The 22,951-nt window shown below is 41.9% G+C and overlaps 1 protein-coding gene across 1 annotated transcript; it reads left to right on the top strand.

Moving 5' to 3' along the window:
* The first annotated feature begins 416 nt into the window (after nt 1-416).
* Nucleotides 417-22,842, top strand: LOC121287199 (protein LKAAEAR1-like). The gene is made up of 4 exons (XM_041204850.1): nt 417-522; nt 13,900-14,223; nt 19,796-19,918; nt 22,182-22,842. Exons 2-4 carry the CDS (start codon nt 13,927-13,929, stop codon nt 22,242-22,244), a joined length of 483 nt encoding a protein of 160 aa, XP_041060784.1. The 5' UTR covers nt 417-522; nt 13,900-13,926; the 3' UTR covers nt 22,245-22,842.
* Nucleotides 22,843-22,951: the final 109 nt, after the last annotated feature.

Raw genomic sequence — 22,951 nt, 5'->3', positions numbered from 1 at the left:
GAGATCCATCCTCTCCCTTTGGAAGGAAGGTGTGGTTTGACACCTTGAATTGTTTTACTACTGTTGCTTGACTAAGAAGGTTGCAAGTTTGATCACCATTTGTGCTGAATTAGCTGATCACGCTAAATATTAAGCTGCAGCATCCCTGGTGGGCAGGGATGAAAGGAATGATTCTCTGTGTGAATTCATGTGACTGTGCCTCTGACTTTCAAGCCTTTAGTCTGCATTAGAAAAAACATGGCAGGAATTTAAAATAAAACACATTTATGTCCACAGAACATGAATTAATGGAGCCATAATAGAGCCTGTCCACTTCTCCCCAGGTGGTCCACTACCTTGTGACATCATTCTATCCCCAACGGGTACCTAGCTGTGTGACTCATGACCCGGAAGGAAAGCTGTCGGTGGTTACTATAGCGACAGTTGTTTGGTTTCCTGTCGGTGCCTTAAAAATTGCTCTTCACTGAAACGACCGATGTGGCTGTGGGTCTACTGCAAGTTTGACGCGTATTTACTGGAAGGGTGAGTTTGCACTGTCAGTGTTTACATTGTATATTGCTGAGTTAACCCGGTGTTTGCAGGAGAAGTGAATGCAGTCCGATCCAGTGTGTCATAGTAATAAGTTGGGATAGTAATATTCGCCTGTGTGGGCGGGCCTGACAACACCAGGGAAATACTCAGATTCAGAACAGTGCCATGGATTGTAACCTAGTTTAGCCTGTACAGAGTTTGCGTTTGCTTCTTTGAGACTGAGCGTACATCAGAATAGGCCATGCCAAATTGGCAGATCTCCCGCGGCGTTGTGCATGTTGAATTGACTTCATAATGGCAGGAGTGTTAAGATCATGGAGCACGCTGTGTTAAATTCAGCAGTTCTGCACACCAGGCAAGGAACCGCGCTGGACGAAAGCGCAATAGGGTTGCCCACCCTCCAAAATTGGCCTGGAGTCTCCAGGTACTGAAGATCAATCTCCAGGACACTGCTGTGTGCAGTCCAGGAGAAAAATCATCCGAACGTTAAAAAGGATTGGGTTTTTTTTTGGTCATTTTCTTTGAATATTTCTCTTCACCAGATATAAAAATATTGAAAATTGACAAAAAGGCTGTTTGGCTGACAGTCAAGCATCATCCAGTTGGGTAATGAGTCTTTTTGCTTACTAGTTCACGTAGGAAGACACTGTGTCACTAGGATGGATATGTTGGTGACTGATGGCAAGTGTTGTGATGAAACCTTTAGGAAAACATTTAATCACCCTACCAGCTGAGTACTCTCAGCATTTTCCTTTTAAGATAGGGATACCACATTTTAGTTTCAATTCTCCAAGTGCAGCTCCCCACCGAGAGCATGATGACATTAGTTAATTTATCCAACAATGTATTACTTTGCATTGTTCATAAATTAAATTAAAATTCTCTTCCTGTAATTGTCTTTCACTTATTTCCTATTTGGTTTTTGTGCCCTCAGCCTCCTCAATATGTTCCTTTACTGGTCCAAAACATATTCTTTATTGATACTGAATTTCACTAAATACTATCTAATTAAGCGGTTTTCAAACTCTCCTGCCATAAGTATCTACCTCTCATGCCTCTTTAGTTAAGAAGGATTTTGGTATAAATGTGTACAATAATCTCTCTGTCTCTCTCTCTCCCGCATCACTTTTGCCATTTTGTCTCTTGTGCTCCCTGTATTCCTTCCCAGTGCCTCTACTTTGGTCTCTCCTTCCTAAGTCACTTTGCCCTTTATCCACTTTTGCTTCTCATCTTCATTTTCTGTGTGCTCATGTGCCTGGAAAAGAAGCCAGAAGTTATCTTTGCTCTCTTGGATGATCCTAATGTAGTGTGTGGCACAATAGTGCTTGATGTGGTCCAACCAGATCTGGTGATGGATATCTGAACCAGATAAGCTTAAGTCTGTGTCCTGGGACTTTCGCCCGAAGGCAGTGATGTACCAGGAGGATTGACCAGGATTGGAGAGAGTAAAGGTTTGCTGTGGACAAGGGCTAAAAATTGAAGTGAGGGTATGATTTGAGCAGATTAACAACATAGGAGGTATTAGAACAAATGAAAAATGAAAAAAAAAACTCATCAGTTGCGAATGAGAAAGCGTGTTTGAGGATGTTTTGGAGGTTTTTTCATGAAGTAAGTGAGTTTCAAAAGGAGTTGGGCGATGTGAGTGAGAAATACAAAGAAGTGTTGAGAGATGACCATGTCTGTGCTAGAGACCAGGGCTGTAGGCAGGCCATTGGCAATGGCAAGGTCAAGGGGTTGGCTGTAAGTATTGGTAGGAGAGATCATATAGAAGTAGAAATTTAGGGTGGACAGGAGATAAGTAAATTTGAAGAAGAGTATGAGTAATGAAGATTAATATTGCTGAGGTCAAGGAGTCGCTCAGTGCAGAGGCTGAGGGAGGAAAGTAGGGAGGATATCTTGGTGAGAAACCTGATATGGGGTGAAGGGATGTAGTAGATAAGGAGGGGAAAGTATCAAAAGAGTAGGAGAGAGACAAGGTTGTGATCTGATGATAAACTATGACAGTTTAGATGGATGGTAGATACTATAGCTAGTCTTGTAGGCTTCACTAAAGGACTAGATATCACCAGCTGTGAGCCGATTTTCAGTCAAAGCTAAATCATGGAAGACAAAGGCCTTGTTTTCAAATGAAGTGTACAAGGGGCTCTGATGGTTATTCAGAGATCCAGGCAGCAGTGACAGGTCAGCTAAGCAACACTAAAGAAGTTGACAGATTAGCCTCCAATGTGGTACAAGGTACTTGTGAGGGAAGATCAGTGAAAGAGGAGGGTGAGCAGTTGGGGGTGCTGTGTGAAAAAAAACCATGACAGGTACTTAGATGGGCCCTTCAAAGAATGCCAAATGTGACACAGAGGATAGTTATGTGCTTATTCAAGGGGGATATATGCCTGGAATGGTGGCAGCAGAGTCAGAAGTCAGAAAAGTACTGATGGTTTGGGGAAGGCAAAGTATCCAAGAGATGAGGTAGGGGGAAAAAGTGGGGACATACTTGGATAACAGGAAGGGGCCAAGAGACAGAAGTAATGGATTGAGATCTGGAGCAGCAGGCAAAATGCACATGCGAATAGTCCCAGCACACTGTCCATTCTTGCTGGTGTTCTCCTGAGATCATGGCGGTAACTTGTAAAATCTCGCTTCCCTTTGAACCTGTTTGAGTCTCCATGGTGCCTTCTTGCTGCATTCCAAGTCTGCTTGATCCTATAGTCTGGAGGTTTATTCCACTGCCTGCTTGCTTCCTATGGTCCTGGATCCAAGTCTTTGGGTCACTTTCACCCACTTTTGAAGTAATGGTGCTGTTTTCCCCCCACTTCCTTTGAGCTTCCTTTAAAGTATTCTTGGTGCATCCAGACTTACATCAGTGATGAGGTTGGAATGGTGCTATTATGGCAAGAGAGCTCCAAAATGGGTGGGGGGTTTGTGGGCAAGAGGAACAAGGATCAGATTAGAGGAGGCTTTGGAACAACAGCCGGCAGTGGTTTGCAGGGTTCAGGAGCCTGGAATTGGGGAGGGGAGGGAGTCTAGACTTGTGTGGGCTGGGGAGGGATCTTGGTCAGGCAGCCTTAAATTGCAGGGGGAATGAGATTATGGGTTGGGTTGCGGGGGGGGAGGCTGTCTCAGCAAATGCTTCAGATTACTAACTTCAAGGATTTCAAATCTGAGTTCAATGCATTCTCCTTTGTCTGATGTCACCTTCAATTAATTTATTCACTTAATCTTGAGTTTATTGCTTTACTTTATCTTTGAAAAGCAGTTGTACAGAGATTAATGTATTTATTTGCTGAAACCTCCATTTAATTAGCTAATACCTCAGCTGTCTTGCATATTGGTGGAAGGATCACATTTCCTTGCTTGAACAATTGTCCGTCACACTTTGTTGATAAGACCCCTATTTTCAGTCAGTGTATCTTTTACTTGCAATGAGAGTGCCACAAAAGAAATTCAAATTTTCAAAATAATTTAATCAAGCTTGGAGGTTTCACAATGCCACCTACAGTAGAATAATAAATAATGCAGATGAGGAAGTATAAAATAAAATCAGCTTATTCTATACCTGTGGAATTACCCTTCAGGGATGGGCCACTGATATGTTTTTGTTTTTTAAATTTGCCTTCACAATTACTAGTCCTTTTTGAACTCTTCAATATTTTGTTGCTTAGTATACCAAATGGCAACTGTTTTGCAATTTTGGGTTAAAAGAAGTTGATTACAAAGACTTTTTTAAAAAATAAAGACTTGCATTTATACAGAGCTCTTCACAACTACTGGACATCTTAAAGCACTTTGCAGCAAATTAAGTACTTTTGAAGTGTAGTCACTGTTGCAATGTAGGAAACACAGGAGTCAATTTGTGCCCAGCAAGCTCCCCAAACAGCAATATGATAATAACCAGATAATTTGTTCTTGTGATGTTGATTGAGTGACTGGCCAGGATGAAAGAACAAACTGTGGGACAATTTTAACTCTTCCTGCTTGGGAAAGGGGCAACGGAGCAGTTGAAGTGGAGCAGCTGCATTTTCCACTTCATTCGTGCCAAAGCACAATTTTAACACAGCTGTTGTTGGAGGCAGATGAAAATACTTCCAGACTACAGCAGGATCCTCATTAATAACAAATTGAGGTCACATTCTGCAAATGGGTCCAAATTGAATTCTAACCCACTTGGCATAGGCTACATCCAGGGAAACCACCCACCTACAACAATGATAGTAAAATGCTTCTAAAATGTGGAACCACAAGGGGCAGAAGTGCTACTCCCGACCCCATGTTAAAGGACTTTCCAGATTGCAGTCGCTCCCTGTCCGAGGATCCCCTACCCTCATTTCCATTGTCTGCTAAGTGAACAATTCTATTCATCCTCCTCTTGAGGATCTCACCATGATTGTGTGCAGCTAATTCTGTGACATTAAATGGCTGTGTACATTGGACAGAACAAAGATTAAGGATCAAGGAGACAGCCCCTCAGCGACTGGAGTTATTCCAGGCACTGAGGAAGATGGACATAGTTGTGGGAGGTCAATCATTACTCCTGTGCGGCAATGTTGCAGGACCCCTTCAGGGCCATGTCCTTGGTATGACCATATTCAGCTTCTTTATCAATGACTTACATTCTGTCAGAAAGTCAGGGTGGAACTGTTTGCTGATAATCAGCTCCCATTCCCAACTTCTCCAATAACGAAGCAGCCTGTGATTGTCTACAACAGGGTCTGGACAGCTTTTGGGCTTGGGCTGACAAATGACATAATATTTGCACTGTGTAAACGCCAGGCAATGATCATCTCCAAAATAAGGCCCAAATTCCTTTGCATGACCTTCAGTGAGTGACATCAATATCACCGAATCCCCCACCATCAACGAGAACTGATCAGAAGCTTAACTGGGCTAGTGATAAGAGAGCAGCACAAAGACTTGGTACACTTTGACTAGTAGCTCTCCACCACATACAAAATGCAAATCAGAAGTGTGACATGATACTCACCCTTTGCGTGGCTGGGAAAAGTTGCAAAAACATTCAACATTATCTAGGAACAACAAATTCATTCAGTTGGTATTCCTGCCACTGGATTCAGTATTCAACTCTTCCATCTCTGACACAATGTGGATGCAGTATATACTAACTCCAGGAAACACTGCAGCAACTCAGTACAAGTACTTCAACAGGACTTCCAAGCTCCATAATCCATCCCCCAAAAAGGACAAGAATAACAATGGTGTGGAAATGCCATTATCTTACAAGTTCACCTCCAAGTCATGCATCATTCCAATTTGCAGTTAAAGTATCACCCCTTCATTGTCACTGGCTTGAAACTCTGTAATATCCTCTTAACATCATCATAGTTACATCAACTGGACAAGACTGCAATTGTTCAAGGAGAAGGCCCACCACCACCTACTGAGCAGACTGCTGCCTTTCTATAGGAAGTATTAGAGTACAAATATAATAATGTTTTTCATCAAACTTTTATCTCAGTCTAATTATTACTTTAATTATTATACTAATTTATCATTTTTGTGAGAAGGAAATTCAGTTTCAAGGCACACATAGAAATATAAAATACAATATATATGCATGATGCCATTCATCATGATCTGCAATTCACCTTAGCATTACTGTAGTAACTAAAGTTTCATTGGTTCAATCATTTAGCATCAATTGTATGATTAAATCATCATGGTTGATAATGCTACCTAGAGGTTGATAATGCTACCTAGAGGTTGTTTAGATTAACCTGTGGAGAACACTATTAAAACACAATAATTTTTAGGCTGATATTATCTTAACAGGAGCTTTTGATCATGCATTTAAAGAATGAATTAAAAATCTTAAGCTGTAAGGCAGTATGTAAAGCAAGCACAGTATTATTTATGCCCACTATAATTATTTCTGTTCTGGGTAAGGAACAGTAGGTAGAAATAAAAAGCAGCGAAACAATATTCCCGGTGTGGTCTCACCAAGGCCCTGTACAATTGCATCAGGGCATCCCTGTTCCTGTATTTGAATCCTCTGGCTATGAAGGCCAACATACCATTTGCCTTCTTTATCGCCTGCTGCACCTGCATGCTTACCTTCAACGACTGGTGTACAAGGACACCCTGGTCTCATTGCACATTTCCCTCGCTCAATTTATAGTCATTCAGATAATAATCTGCCTTCCTGTTTTTGCTACCAAAATGGATAACCTCACATTCATCCACATTATACTGCATCTGCCATGTGTTTGCCCACTCACTCAGCTTGTCCAAATCACACTGAAGCATCTCTGCATCCTCCTCACAGCTCACCCTCCCACCCAGCTTTGGGTCATCTGCAAATTTGGAGATATTACATTTAATTCCCTCATCTAAATCATTAATATATATTGTGAATAACTGGGGTCCCAGCACCAATTCCTGCGGTACCCCACTACTCACTGCCTACCATTCGGAAAAAGACCTGTTTACTCCTACTCTTTGGTTCCTGTCTGCCAACCAGTTTTCTAACCATCTCAATACACTACCCCCAATCCCATGCGCTTTAATTTTACATGCCAATCTCTTATGTGGGACTTTGTCGAAAGCCTTCTGAAAGTCCAAATAAACCACAACCACTGGCTCCCGCTCATCAACTCTACTAGTTACATCCTCTCAAAATTCCAGTAGATTTGTCAAGCATGATTTCCCTTTCATAAACTCTGTCCAGTTCTGCCACTGTTTTCCACACGCTCAGCTATTAAATCTTTTATAATGGACTCTAGAATTTTTCCCACTACCGAGGTCAAGCTAACTGGGCTATAATTCCCTGTTTTCTCCCTGCCTCCCTTTTTAAATAGTGGAGTTACATTAACTACCCTCCAATCTGTAGGAACTGTTCCAGAGTCTATAGAATCTTGGAAGATGACCACCAATGCATCCACTATTTCCAGGGCCACTTCCTTAAGTACAGTGGGTTGTGGATTATCAGGCCCCAGGAATTAATTGTCCTTCAATCCCATCAATTTCCCCAACATCATTTCCCTACTAATACTGATTTCTTTCAGTTCCTCCCTCTCACTAAACCCTGTGTTCCCCAACATTTCTGGTATGTTATTTGTGTCCTCCTTTGTGAAGACAGAACCAAAGTATGTATTTAGTTGGTCAGCCATTTCTTTGTTCCCCATTGTCCTACGGTAGGGCTGTTTTTCATTTGTATATGCTATAGTACTATCACTGCAATTCAGCCAAAATCAGCTGAACCACTGCAAAGACTGGGGAATTATTAAACATATGTGAGTTAGGGCCAAAAGCACTTAGATATGTCCTAGCCAGTGCAATTCCAAGCACAGTTTGGGCACAATTTTTCAATTGAGCCCAAAGTGGAAATGCCAATGCTTTTTGCAATCGTAAACAGAGGGACGTTGATTGTAAAAGTCAGCATACACAAGTGTAAATAGTGTAAGTTGTAAAGTAGCAGGTGAAACATTTTACAATGCACTACAGGAAAATGGATGGACTCATGACAAATCTATTGTGTTTTCAAGCTTCAGGAAGAAGCTGATTTCATCATTTTGACTTTCATTTTAAGTTTATTAAATATAGCAGCCAAGATTAAAAAATGACTTTTAAAAATTTTATTCTTAACCTTTTCTATTTTTCCTTCAATTTTGGCAGTTAAATTTGCTTTTGTTACACTGTATAATATTGCAAATACCCTGAACAGCACAATCCATAACTAAAGTTAAACTGTGTCTTTGATGCTCTGACACAGAGTTTTGTGTCCTGAAAAAGCATATTGGCATAAGCCAGATTCTCAAGTTCCAATTTTCCATTAATGAAAATTGTGAGCCAGAATTCCAATGTGTGTTCCTACAGTGCAAGCCATTGCTCCAGGCATACAATTGACAGCAGTTTTTTCCTGTATAAGATAGGACAATAGGTATTAATAAGCACATTGGCTGTTATTGCAAGAGCATTGGAGTATAAGAATCAGGAAATCTTGCTACAGTTCACAGGGCTTTGGAGTTGTGTGCAATTCTGATCTCTATATTTAAGGAAGGATATATTTGAGTGGAGGTGATGCAGTGAAGGTTCACTGGATTGGTTCCTGAGATGGGAGGGTTGTCCCATGATGAGAGGCTGAGTAAATTGGGCCTGTACTGTCTGGAGTTTAGAAGAATTATCTCAATGAAACATACAAGATTCTGAAGGGGCACTGAGAGGTTGTTTCTCTTGGCTGGGGAATCTAGAACATGGAGTACAGACTCATCATAAGGGGCAGATCATTTAGGCCTGGGATGAAGAGAAATTTCTTCACTTAAAGGGTGGATCTTTGGAATTCTTCACCCTAGAAGGTTGTGGATGCTGCAGCATTGAGTATATTTAAAGCAGAGCTAGATAGATTTTTGGCCTCTCAGGGAGTTAAGGGCTATGGGAGTGAGTGGGTAAGTGGAGTTAAGGCCATGATCTTGTTGGATGATGGAGCAGGCTCGGGGGGCTGTATGGTCTACAGCTGCTCCTATTCCTTGTGTCCTTATTAAGAGGGAAAAGTGAATGACATGAAAGGTGGATCTGAAAGCTGTGGAAGTAGGTTGGGGAGGTGAGAGTATTGGGAGTTAAGTTGTGGGGTTTCTCTCATCTGATTTCCCTCTCTGATCTGACATTTCTTGCACTGATCTGTCCCTCAGTATTTTTCCCTGTCCCTTTCCAACCTCTCTTTTTGTCCCTTTATCTTTCCTTTGATTTCTACTCCAGTCCCCAATTTCACTCTCATTGTGATCTCTCTCTCTCTCACACTCCCTCTCCCTCTCTTTCTTTCTTGCCACTGTCTGTCTGTCTTCCACAGACCCCTCAATTTCTCTTTACTCATCTCTCTTCAGAAATCTTTCTCTAGAAATTTCTTCCTTTTAACTCTCCCCAGCAAACTCTTTCACCACCTCTGTAACAATGTCTTCCCAGCTTTACGCCATTGCTCTCTAGAATTCCTCCCTCTATCTCTTGCTAAAAATCTTTCTTCCCATCACTTTCATCTTTCTCTCCCCCTAACTCTGTGTCACTCTTCCCTTCCAACAGCCTACCTGTTCTATTTCCATTTCTTTGTGTCTTCTCTGAAGTTACTGGGATGAGTATGCTGAAATGTCTAAAAGGGAAAATAAATGCCCAAAAAGAAAGCCAGTGCAGCTAAAGAAGATCAGCAAGTGTGGGATTGGTTCAATGGAAGCTGGAAGCGGATATCATGGCTAACCAGGTCAGGCAGTAAGAAAGTGTTACATAGCTGATAGGGCCAATGACAGATGGCAGGAAGCCATGGAGCATTGAGGAAGTGGGCAGTTGGTGCCAAGGAGACCTTGGTCAAACAGATCTCATTCAGTGTACCTAGAATGAAGAATTTAAAGGTGGAGTGTAGAAGAGCAGCAGGGTAGGGTAGTTGTTGAGACTGAACAGCAAGGCTTGAAGAAAAGTGCACTTCAAGGGCAGCATCAGATGTCAGGTCAACCAGGAAATGAAGAGCAGAGATGCAATAGCACCACCTACTGTTGGGAGCCCAGCACTGCAGTTAGGTAATGGTAAAGCTTTTAAGAAGGGAAAAAAGAACTTGCTTTTAAATAGCATCTTATCAGGTCTCAGGAGGTACAAAAGCTGCTTTCCAAATAATTGGTTAATGTTGATGTATAGTCATTGTTACCTCAGCAAACGTAGCAGCCAATTTTCATGCAGTAATGGCTCACAATTATATAAATGAATGACCAAATAATCTGTTTTAGCCTTGTTGATTGAAAGAAAAACATTGAGCAGCTCACTGGGAGAAACTCTTATATTCACCTGATGTAGCAGAAGAGGTTGCAGTTTAACATCTCTGAAGGACAATATCCCTGATAATGCAGCACTTTGTCAGTATTGCTTGAAATATCGCCCTTAATTTTTTATTGAAGTCTGAAATGGACTTGAATCCAGAAGCCTCTGACTTGGAGAACAGAGTGCTTACCAACTGAGCCATCACATAAAGTTGAAAATTAAGATAACCAGGTGTTAACTCAGGCTATTATACCATAGCCATTATCCCTTTTGACAAAATTATTGCACCAGTCATGGCATCTCACTCTCTCTCTCTTTGGGCACCATGCCCCAAAAGGCCATTTAAGACCATGGACTTCCACGTGTTGATCCATGGTTATGCTTGGCAAGGTAGAGCAGTGGTTTGCCATTGCCTTCTGCAGGTTCTGGATGACCAGGAGACTCTTCGACTTTTATTGCATGCCATAGGTGTATCAGAAGGATTTGCAGGGTGATAACTAGCCTATTTGGCCATGTTATGTGCATGCCTTCCATGGCCACCAAGTCCTATAGTGAGGCTCGAACTTCTATAGTGGGCTTCTAGCTCAGAGACAGGGACACCACCACTGCACCATAAGACCTCCTGACATCAAGCAGGCCAGATCATGACACACTAAATAAGTGAAAATAGGAAGCACACACAGTCACAAGGCTTCAAACATATTACTAGTAGATCTTGTGTGCCATTATTCATAATAAGCTGGATTTTGCAGTCAGTGTAAATGAATGGCAACAGTCATTCATTACAATTACACTTGCCGACAAACTTTCTATGGACTTTTGCAATAGAATGTGCAAGATTAGAAAGCCGCTTTTTGTAGCTGAAGATCTATGGGGGCTCTGGGACCTGTGCAAGGAGGACAAGCAACTGATTAACCAATCAGGTTGAAGAATCTTTACTGAGGCACACACAATCTGAACCAGGAAGTAGAAGTTAAATAGTGAATTGAATGCCAAATCATGGGCAGAAAGCTAATAAAAGGAGGGAGATGAAGATGGGATTAAGAAAAAGAAATGAAAGACAAAACTAAAAGTTATTTAATTTTCTAAACATCTCCAATAATGTTTAATGTCTGAATGAGACTACACAATTGTAAAAGTTAGTTTTCAGTGTCAGAATGGTTGTTTAGGTATCTATCATATAGATATGTGTAGTTCAATGCCCAGAGATTCCTAGGCCTGGATTTTAGCCTGGATATAGGTCCTGTTTATGGGAATTGTTGTGAGGCTAGGAAACCTGTTCTTCTGGGTCTTCTGAATATCCTGCAGAATTTAACCACATGGCTCCTCTAAGTAGGATTCCCCAACACCAGCCGAATTGGATGGGAAGCCTGCTTTTTGAGGCCAAAGCCTAGAACAGCAGGTAGATGCATTGAGTTTTTAGAAGTGAGAGATATCTCCATCTGGGTGGGAACCTAGGGCCAGTGTGGAGGGAGTATGTGGCTTTCAAGGGTGTTCAAGGTGGTCCAGAGGTGGGGTCGGGGAGGGTCGGGGGAAGCAGACCCCTTGCGGGCAGGGGTGAAGGGGTGGTTTACTGATTTTAGCTTGTTGGGTTGGAGGAAGCATTCCTGTACCTTCTGGCCCATAAGGAGTATTGCAAAGGCACTTACATAGTGGATACAGCTCCTTTCTTGAATCATTGTTATAATGTAGGCATGGAGCCTCATTACAATATTTAAATGACTACCCTACTTCTTGCGAGCAGGTTGGTCACCTGGCCCCTTTCCCCACGCCATTAAAACCGAAAATAAGCAGGTTGAAGGCAGCTTTGATTCTTGTTCCAAATTTCTTGCATTTGACCTCTGATCCAATCCCAACCCATCCACTTTTGGAAGTTAAGATTCAGTCCCTAAATCAGGAGTGCCTGCTTTCCTGTTTCATTCAAGACCCAGCATAACACTGATGGCTGGTCTGCCGATTGAGACGAGAGATACTGGCCCTCCAGTAGATAGAGTTAGCCTTATCAGGGAGCCTGCGCTAGTAGCTTGGATACTTGAAGAAAAACAATATTTTTTAAAAGAAATATCTTGATTAGCACTCTTAACACAGGGAACCAAGGGGGATATGGCTGAAGTGAGGGGGCTTGTGGTTTGTGCAATCACACCATTCCAATGGCAGATGTCTAGTAAATCTTCTAGCTGTATTGGCTACATGGGCACTAGACATGTGCCTGCAGTGGCATTAGCACCCATTTGCTGCTGCCAATTAGCGGTTCTCCCCCTGACCCTGCAAAGTTTGATTGGATCAGTGCTGGTGAGCATAGCAGGCACAATACCAGCATAGGATAGGCTCTCAAGAATTTTAAGAGCCACCGAGGTTGTGTTTTTAAGCAATTCTTATGTTATGTTATGTGATACAAAAAAGCGGGGAAGGCTGTGGGGCACAATGGAATCAGGGGTTATGGGTCATGAAGTAATAGAAGTTTCATCAAGTGCCCCGACTTGGGAACCAAACCACTTTTTCAATTTAATGACATTGCTAATGCTTGGCCTGAATCTATGGGCAGGATTTTGCCCTTGGTGGGAGTGCTCGGCGGGGGCGGCCGGGAAGCCACCCGCCGCCTGCAATCGGCTCTGCACCGCTATTTCACACGAGCGGGCCAATTAAGGCCCGCCCAGCTTGGAACACAAGCAGCAGCACTCAGCACTGCCTGGGTTTGAGGAGGGGTGGGGGTGCAGAGGAGGATGAGCAGGCCTGGCACGTAGTTCGTGCATGCACAAGAAAGAGTGCTTCAATCTCCCTGAGGCAGCTCCGTGCTTCAGGGAGATGATGTGCTGTGTAAAAAAAAAAATAAAGGAAATAAAATTGTCATAAAACATGTCCCCTCATGTGACTCTGTCACATGAGCTGAGACATGTTTTTAATTAAAAAAATAAAGTTTTTATTTAATATTTATTTGCTTTAGGAAACCTCATCCCGCACATGGCTGAGATTTCCTAAAAAATGTAAAGACTGCATGGCCTTTTCGTCTGCCGTTAGGTGGGACGGGCAGCGTAAATTTGAATTTAATTAGATTGTTAATGGCCTTAATAGGCCTTTTAATTATTGGCTGGTGCGCAGCCGACTCCAGCGCGTGCCCACCGAGCGAAATATCACGAGACTGCGCAATGACGTCGGCTTGCCTAACATCATCGCATGTCATTTTACGGTCAGGCGTGTCGGGTGTGCACCCGCGTGCTGAGCATAATATTCTGCCCTTTGATAGGGGCAGGCTCTGTAACACATGGGGCCCCAGAAAATCTCGGTTGAAAGCAAATAAGATTGATCCTTTTTTTTGTCCTTTTCATTGAGCCACCGTAATGCCAATTTCCTAAGGGCTGATAAGAGGAGCATCCATCCTAAGCTATATAATTGCACAGATGCAAAAAGAAATACAGTAAGATCCTGATCGTTCCCATATTTATAACACAACAGAGTAAACTAGTTAATAAAAATTAAAGCTATTTTCTTCAGGGTACATTTCTTACAAAGAATCCACCAAATTGCAAGTTTTATGGAGGAAACAGAATTACCTACAGCTAACTTTAGATTATTTTTCTCATACAAACTCTGATGCTGAACATTTTTGTCTCCATTTTATTACAGAATCTAGAAAAAAAATTGCCAAATAAAATGTCCGAGAAGGAAATCAAAACGAATGGCTTAATTTCAGAAATTGATATTAAAGCCAATGTTAATCTAGAGAAAACAGTTTCTCAGCAGACAATTCTTAAGGGACTCCAGAAAGCTGCACCAAATGCTCAGAAATACCCAAAGATCGGAGCTTTTATTATTCCTGGACCAGATGCACTTCTTGATTGCAATCAACAATTAGAAAGGAAAAAGCGTCAAAATCTTATTGGACAGCTAAAGGCTGCTGAATCGCACAACAGGATACAGAGCATGAGATTACGTTACCAAAAAATGAGAGTAAGTTAGGTTTTAAACATTTCTTGTAACCATGCAATTGAATAATAATTTTTGATCTTATGTTCATAATATGATGGTTACAATTACTGAAAAACAGCAGGATTATCTCACATTACCTTCAATCAATTCTTGGGCAGCACGCACAGGGAATTGCAACAGATATCAAGATGAAAATCAACACAATTTAATTGATGAAAAACTATATGTGTTGTTAAGTTCTAATTTTGACATATAAGGGAAAAAAATTCTAGCCCCTGAAAACGAGCGTGGGTATCTTGATACATGACTAACCTGTACTCATTGCTTCGTACAGTCTGCTAATTCGCATGATTTCTGCACGTATGGCTCTTAAAGACATGGTGCACTCTAGCTGGAGCAGAGTGGAGGAGAATCTGAGCAGGAAGAAAAGGACATTATGTTACAGCAAGGGAAAGAGTGTGCTCCAAAGTTCTCTGATGCTGAACTGGATGCCTTAGTGGAGGAGGTGGGCAGGAGGAGAGAAGTTCCCTATCCATATGGGGCCAGGAGGCCTCAAGATTGTACACAGGCAGTGGACCAGTTAGCTATGGTGGTCAATACCAGCAGTCAAGCCCCAAGGACCTGGAAGTAGTGCTGCAAGTGGTTCAATGACCTTATGCAAATGGTCAGGGTCAGTTAATTTATTTTCAAATACCATATCCACCGACTAAACCACCAGCCTCTCACACTGCTCAATGTACAACATCCTTATCACTCACCTACCAACAATCTCTATCTATTATGACTCATTCCTCACATTCATAGCTTTTGTTCACCCTCACACGCTTAGCACGGCTGCAAGCCTCATAGCCATATCTCACAGCTTGTATGTGCTGCCAGTTATTTAACCATGACAGGCACATCATTCCAAACAGATTGCATCTCACTCAATGACAGACTTCTCTCTCTCCCACAGTTCAAGCTGACGCATAATCAGAGGCTGTAGGAGCTAACCAGCATGGAACAAGAACAGCTGCATATCTTCACCCTAATAGAAGTGATTTTGGTCACCATCATTGGAGTGGCCATCGCTGAGGCTGTCGCCATCTGTTGGGATTAACCAGTGAAGATGATAGCATTCTTATGTCTATTCCTTCTCCTTATAGCCACCTCCCCGTCATTCCATAAACACTTCTGATTTAGAAACTGCAAAGGGTGGAAGCATGAAGCTCTTCTTGCTTTCACCCAGCCTCCCTCCCTTTTGCCTTTCTCTTTCCAGATATCCAAGAACTTCAACCTGGCCAGACAATGATGGAAAAGCAAGAGATGGAATTGCAGGGAAACAGTGATGAAGAAGAAACTTACTCAATTTCACACTCGCGGCCACAAGTTCAGACACTGCAGCTGCATCTAATTAAGATGATAATTTACAGCATGTGGTGAGACATCAGGCAGGAGTGGCCTTTGGCGAGCAGGGAACAAGAGTTGTGCAAGTCTTCGCTCACCGAAGGGTAAGGTGACACAGAGGTTCTGCTGCAGAGGACTCAGATGAGCAATTCACTGAGGCAGCTTACAAAGAATGCTGATAGTTGTGCACAATGACATTCTTGGTGCATTCAGGTCTGACAGAAAGCTTGTATCAAGGACTCTGCAGGAGTCTGGCACAAACCTAGCATAGGACATTGCACAGAGCTTGGAACTCATCCTTTCTAGCGTGTAAGTGGTAACCATCATTGCCAGAGCATGGTAATGGAGATGCAGTGTGTGATGACCAATGCCTCAGCTTTCATTTCAGTACAAGCAGAAGTCACCCAAAGTCTAGGCGCTGCATTGGAAACTTAGACTTCTGTAATGCAAGATCAGCTCGCTACCAAGCGAGATCAGACTCTTGCCAGCACACTTGCAGATACCAGTGTTTTTAGCAGCTTGCAGGGTGTCAGCAGTCCTCCAACAGATTACTAGAAAGTATTAATGTACCATCCCAAGACATGAACCTGCTGTCCTCTCCCAGGATGACAGCATTCGTCCTCCAACTCCTGCCAGCTAGCCTAGACTGATGCAGTCCACAGTTGGGGCCTTCTAGGCGCAGAGCTGCTTCAGGCTGTCCTCCAAGGTTACATCTGATGCATCCCACTCTGAAAGCCAGCAATCTTCCACCAGCCATTCTGCAGTCATTGTGGTAGCACTGCATAAGAGCACTAGGACAGGTAAAGGCACATGGAAGACATACACTAAGAGAATGCACAAGGCTGATTAGTTGATTGTCTGGCATATTGGATGATTTGATTGATAAAGTTGGTTTGGAATGTTAATTTTGTGTTGGCTTTAATTTTTGCCTTGCAGCCAAATGACACTGTGATAATCATTAACAAAGCCAAGGTAATTGTGGGAACTGCTAGTGAATAGGAAATTGAAATTTACTGGTATTGCAATCAAATGAATCATTCACAGACAGCCCAGCCAGAAAGGGGCTGCCTAGATTGCCTCCTCCCTTCCTGCTCCTCTTACTGCTCCTCATGTAGCAAGTGGCATGGGTTGGTCCCTCATGATGATAAGGTTGTGCAGCATGCAGAAGCCCACCACAATTCTTGACACATTCCTCCAGAGCAGTCCTTGCAGCAGAAACATTGTTCAAACATGACAGCATGGCTTTCATTATATGCAAGCTGCATGTGTGTGTGGGTTGTGCACCAAAATCATGAGCCATATCATCAAAGGAGAGTCCTAGTTGCCCTGTAGCTACCCCCTGGGTAGTCGTGATGGCTTAAATGCAATTGGCACCACAGGCTGCCACAGTATGAAGGTGCCATGACTGCTGCCAGGATACTGCGCATTGACCTGGATGGTTCTCTGCATATGATCACACACCAGCTGGATGTTGAGTAACTTTTCAGTTGCGGTACATCCCAGACTTGACATGCAGCCCTCTCAAAACAATGTGTGCAGTTAATGGCACTTTGCAACATGGGTAAGCCTGCAATCCTCACAACGTTGCAACTGCTGCTCTCTAACAAGAGAGAATTAGATGTAGTCAGCTCTCATGAAATGCAGGACCTCAGTGACCTCTCTTATGCAACTCTGGACGGCAAACTTGGAGATGTTGCCAATATCATCTGCTCCAGTCTGGGAGGAGTTCAGTGCATAGGTGTTCATGGCCATGGTCGCCTTCAGAGGCTCTGGCAATACTGCTGTTGTCCTGCTGTGAGGTTGCAGCAGGTGGCAGACTTCAAAGAGGACGCTAGTTGTGGTCGTTGGAAGTCATCAATCATCTCAGCCCCAGGGCATCACTCCAGGGGTTCCTCAGGACAGTATCCTAGACCCAACCATCTGCAGCTGCTTCATCAATGACCTTCCTTTCATCATAAGTCCAGAAATGGGGATACTCGCTGATGATCACATAGTGTTCAGTTCTATTCACAATCTTCAAATAATAAAGTAGCCTGTGGCTCCAAGCAGCAAGACCTGGACATCATTTAGTTTTGGGCTGATGTGTGACGTGAATGTTACCTGCCCCATAAGTGCCAGGCAATGGCCATTTCCAAAAAGGGTAAGCCAAGCCTTTTCCCATTGACATTCAATGACAGTACCATCGATGAATCCCCCACTGCTGACAGCCAAGGGGTTACCATTGTCCAGAAACTTAACTGGACCAGCCACATAGATATTGTGGAACAGGAGCAGGTCAGGAGTTGGGAATTCTGCAGCAAGTTTCTCACCAGATTCACCAAAGTCTGCCCACCATCTACAAGGCACAAGTCAGGTGCGTGATGGAATACTTCCCTGTTACCTGCATGAGTGCAGCTTCAACAGCATTCAAGAAATCCACTGCGTGCAGGAAAAAACAGCCTACTTAATTGGCTCTCATTCCATCATCCTTCACCACCCTTCCTCCATCATTGGCACAACATGGCTATGTTGTGTACCATCTACCAGTTGCAGCATCTACAAGATGCACTACAACAACTCATCAAGACTTCATCAATAGCACCTTCCAAAACCACAATCCCTATCACCCATGGATGGTAAAAACTCTTGAGGCGCGTATTAATGGTCATTTAGAAAGGCCAGTCACAGTTGATTTGTTATGGGAAGGTCATGTCTAACTAACTTGATTAATTTTTTTGAGGCAGTAACAAAGAGGCTTGATAAGGAAATGGATTGCATGTAGTCTACATGAATTTTAGCAAGGACTTCCTTGGCAGACTGGTCAGAAAATCAAGAGCCCATGGGATCCAAGTGCAAGTGGCAAGTTGCATCCAAAACTGGCTTAATGGCAAGAAGCATAAGTAATGGCAGGAAACATAAGGTAATGGCCAATGGTGCTTTTGTTATAGGAATGCTGTTTGCAGTGGGATTCTGCTGGGCTCAGTACTAGGTCCCTTGTTTCTCAAGGCATACATCAATAATTTAGACTTAAATGATTAATAAAATTGCAAATTATACAAAAATTGGCCATGTGGTTATTAGTGAGGAGAGTTGCCAACTGCAGCAAGATATAAATGGACTGGTCAGGTGGGGAGAAAAGTGTCAAATGGAATTTAGTCTGGACACTATGTGCTAATGCATCTGGGGAAGGCAACAGGGCAAGGGAATACACAATATATGGTGGGATTTTTAGAAGTCTAGGGGAGAAGAGGGACTTTGAAGTGCATGCCACAGATCCCTGAAGGTAGCAGGACAGCTAAGTTAGGTGGTTCAGAAAGCATATGATATACTTTCCTTTACTAGCTGAGGCATAGAATGTAAGCAAGAGGACATAATGCTAGAACTGTATAAAACACTATTTAGGCCACATCAAAAGTACTGGTCACCACATTATAGGAAGGTTATGATTAAATAATAGATGGCACAGAGGAGATTTATAAGGCTGTTGCTGGGAATGTAGAATTTTGGCCAGGAGGAAAGATTGGATAGGCTGGGTTATTTTCTTTGAAACAGAGGAGGTTGAAGTGTATAAAGTTATAAGAGGCCTAAATAGACTAGATAAGGAGGATCTATTTAACTTAGCAAAAAGGTCAATAACCAGGAGGCACAGAGTTTAAGTAATTAGTAGAAAGAATAAAGAGGAGTTGAAAGGTCTAGAATTCACTGCCTGACTGGATGGTAGAGGCAGACCCCATCATCTCATTTAAAAAGTAGTCATGCACTCGAAATGCCCTAATTTACAAAGCTAGAAACAAGAGCTGGAAAGTAGGGGTAGGTTGGATCACTTTTTTTTGACCAGCACAGAAGTGATGAGCTGAATTACCTTCTTCTGTGCCGTAAGTTTCTATGTTTTTGATTTCTAATAATAATGATGCACATTTCACACAATATTTAAGTCTGTACCTTCAGTTTGTTACTAAATATCACTAATTTATTTTTCTACACATTAATTCCAAAGTACACACCATATCTTGTGTGTATTTTCAGAATACATGTAAACTTTTCTAGTACATTCGCAACAGCTTGCAGTTTATCTCTACAGAGCTAATTTTACCAAATTGCACTCCATGTGGTTAGTACATCACATATGTAACATTAACACTTGCCTGTTATTTTAACCTAAAAACTTATGAAATAAGATTGATATATACTTTGATAAGACAGTAACACTTGTGTTTTCTCTTGTTAGGCTGAAGAAATAAATCATTTAATATCATCTCAACCAACGGCCAGAAAGGCTATCCGACTAGAAGCCCTTCTTCCACCATGGCATGAAAAAATTAATCTCAAAGATACCTTGGAGAAACTGGAGGTAAGCTCCTACACAAGTAAACTCAGTGAGTGAGAGACAATCAGAGAATCGGAGTCCTTCCAGAATGGAAGGAGATGAAGCCTATGATTCAGGTAAGGAAGAAAGAGTGTTCATCTATTTTGAAGCACCCTCACTCCAACGTCTTAAAAATGCCTTCATCAGCAGGACACCATCGTGGAGCACGAGACCAGGCCCACCACCACTTCCCCCCCTCCCCATTCTAATCTGCCACCAGGAGGCCACCCCAGGCCTGATGTCTCCAGTTGGCCTCTGACAATACACCTTAAGTGGCCATTTAACCCACTTAATTGGCTACCTGCCAGCAGCACAAATTTTTGCACCCACCCACTGCTATGCTAGCTTCATTAGAGGTGCCAAAATCCTCTCATAATGCCTATGAATGTTAATTATTAGAACTTCCTGAGAAGGCATTTGATAAAGTCCCTCATAAGAGACTGTTGGTTAAAACAAAACAGTATTGATAGATTAAGTGAATGGCAAGACTCTGGCAAACAGATTTCAATGTAGGTAGATGAGATATCATCCACTTTATAACTAAAGTGAATAGAACAGAGTACTTTCTAAATCGTGAAAAGCAATAAACAGTGAAGCCCAAAGAGTCTTGGAGGTTCAGATATAGAGATCATTAAAATATCATAAACAGGTAGAGGAAATAATTAAAAAGGCTAATAGAATTCTGGCCTTTATATCTAGAGGACTAGAATACAAGCTTCAGTTATACAAATCCCTGTTTAAACTGCACCTAGTGTACTGTGAACAGTTCTGGGTACCTTAAGAAGGATACATTGGCTTTAGATGGAATGCGAGAAATTTGCCGGGATAATAGATGGGCTCCAAATGTTAAATTATGAAGAGAAATTACACAAGCTAGGGTTGCATCCCCTGGAATTTAGAAGGTCAAGGGATGATTTGATTGAAGTTTACAAGATACAAGGAGAAGAGATGTGGTCATAGAGAAAAACAATTTCCACTGGTTGGAGAGTCAATAGCTAGAGGGCAGTTTTAAAAAAATATACCCAGAACTTTCAAGAAAAAAATTAGGATTTCTACACACACAGGCTGGTAGAAGTTTTGAATTCTCTTGCAGAAAGTGTAAAGGATGCCAGCTCAATTGTTAATTTAAATCTGACATTGATAGATTTTGTTAACCAAAGGTATGAAGGGATATTAGAACAAAGGCAGCTATATGGAGTTAGGTCACAGGTCTCGATGAATGGCAGACTCAAGGGGCTAAATGGCCTACTCCTATTCCTATGTTCTTAACCTGTTAAGGTGGGAAACCAGGAGAGCCCTTGAGCAATTTCAGGGCCAATATTCTTTGAGAAAGGAAATATTTCATTCTCATTGACTGAGGGAAAGCAATTGAAATGCCTCCCTTTCCCCTGAGATGATTAACTTTATCCAGATGTGGGCTACCCCACCAAAGTCTGTGCAGGATTCTCACAGAAAATGAGGTGCATTGGTAATGCAGTGCTGTGGAACCATTCACAGGGCCCTTCAGGAAATATTCCAATTTCCAATATGTCTTGCCTGCCCTGACTTTGCCTTCCTCTGAGATGTGCTTGATTATTATTCCCCAGAACCTGCTACTCAGTGGCCTGAGAGGCGTGGGGACTGGTGTGGTGTGGTAGCATGAGTTGTCCAGTAGGGAAGGGGGAGATTTGTTGACTGGGGTAGGGGTGTGAAGACCCACCCATTTTCAGGCTGTGTTTGTAATCTTATAATCTCACACACGACCCCACTGCAGGCCGCAACCCACAGTTTGGGAATCCCTGGCCAATGGCTTTGACTCACTGAGCAACAACACAGGCAAGCCATTCATTTGCATTGTTCTTAAAAACAGACCAAATCACCACTTGGTACAGTGAAACAAGGCATCAGACTCAACCACAAAAATTGTACCCCGACTAAACATATGAAAAAGCACTGTGCCTTTTGCCATACAACTTATTCCCCCTTCCTCTTATATGAAAATTCTAGTTTATTGCTATATTTTGAGAATTTTGAGCCATCAATACACTATTGTGAGGAATGGATTAAGATTGTCTATTCCCATTTCAACTGAGAGAAGTGTTTTATCTCATCTGTCTGGATATCATTGATGAAAGGAGGGTGTATCCTCTTCCTTCATTTTCATTTGTAATGTATGTTTATCTAGTACTTATTTATATGTACTTATCACCCATAATCCTTTTTCACAATGCTTTTGACAACCTTTTCTATGTATGTTATTGTTTTACAGAGAAAAAGAGTGGAAGAAATCATGAACGATGAAGCAGGACTGACAATAAATCGAATTATTTAATAGGCAATGTGTCATAACATTTGTACTAGTTGATAGAGCATCAATTTTAGGAGCATCGCTTGTAACAGTACATATCAACAAGTTCAAAATCAGTCGAAACCCAGTATTATGAAGTTTTAATTGGATTTAGTTCATTTCAGCATGCACCTTTCTATGTTATATACCAACTAACTAAAACAACCAAAAATTGGTCTCTTTGTGAGCTAACAGTTTTCATTCAACTCCATTTCTTTCTATTCTCAATTTGGAATCAAGTTTGCATATGATTTATTTTAAAATAGTCTTGGGGCCCCATGGAGAAGGAAGAATGTTGGTAAACTTGTTTTAATTTTTCATTCGAATTTTGAGTCCCTCTAATGACAAGATATTATTAATTAAAAATCTGTGCCTCTTATATTGAAATATGTCTAATGGAAAAATTATTGTATTTAAAATTATACAAGTATCCATAACAACCACCTTACTACATTGATATGAAATTCTTCTATCCACTATTTTAGTCAATGAGATGATGTTGCCATTAAAGCAGCAGACTTGCATACAAATTTGTCACTAATATTGCAGTGCAATTTCAAGGCATTAAAGTTCTGAAAGTGAAGATTTATTTGTTATTGTGTTTATCATGTATTGTGTTTATTTATCCTGCAGACTGTTTGCTTTCAAGTGTTGAACATAGTTGCAGAGGAGAAGTAATTAGGGACATATTT

This window comes from Carcharodon carcharias, chromosome 14 (genome assembly GCF_017639515.1).
Source record: "Carcharodon carcharias isolate sCarCar2 chromosome 14, sCarCar2.pri, whole genome shotgun sequence".
Taxonomy (NCBI): domain Eukaryota; kingdom Metazoa; phylum Chordata; class Chondrichthyes; order Lamniformes; family Lamnidae; genus Carcharodon; species Carcharodon carcharias.
Note: the sequence above shows the minus strand (reverse complement) of the source record. Positions and strands in the feature narration are given on the sequence as shown.

What these genes read in the sequence shown, in the direction of transcription:
- LOC121287199 (XM_041204850.1), top strand. Translation starts at nt 13,927, where the DNA reads ATGTCCGAGAAGGAAATCAAAACGAATGGCTTAATTTCAGAAATTGAT. An exon ending in TACGTTACCAAAAAATGAGA is followed by an intron (nt 14,224 to 19,795) that starts GTAAGTTAGGTT and finishes TTCTCTTGTTAG; the next exon opens with GCTGAAGAAATAAATCATTT. An exon ending in ATACCTTGGAGAAACTGGAG is followed by an intron (nt 19,919 to 22,181) that starts GTAAGCTCCTAC and finishes ATTGTTTTACAG; the next exon opens with AGAAAAAGAGTGGAAGAAAT.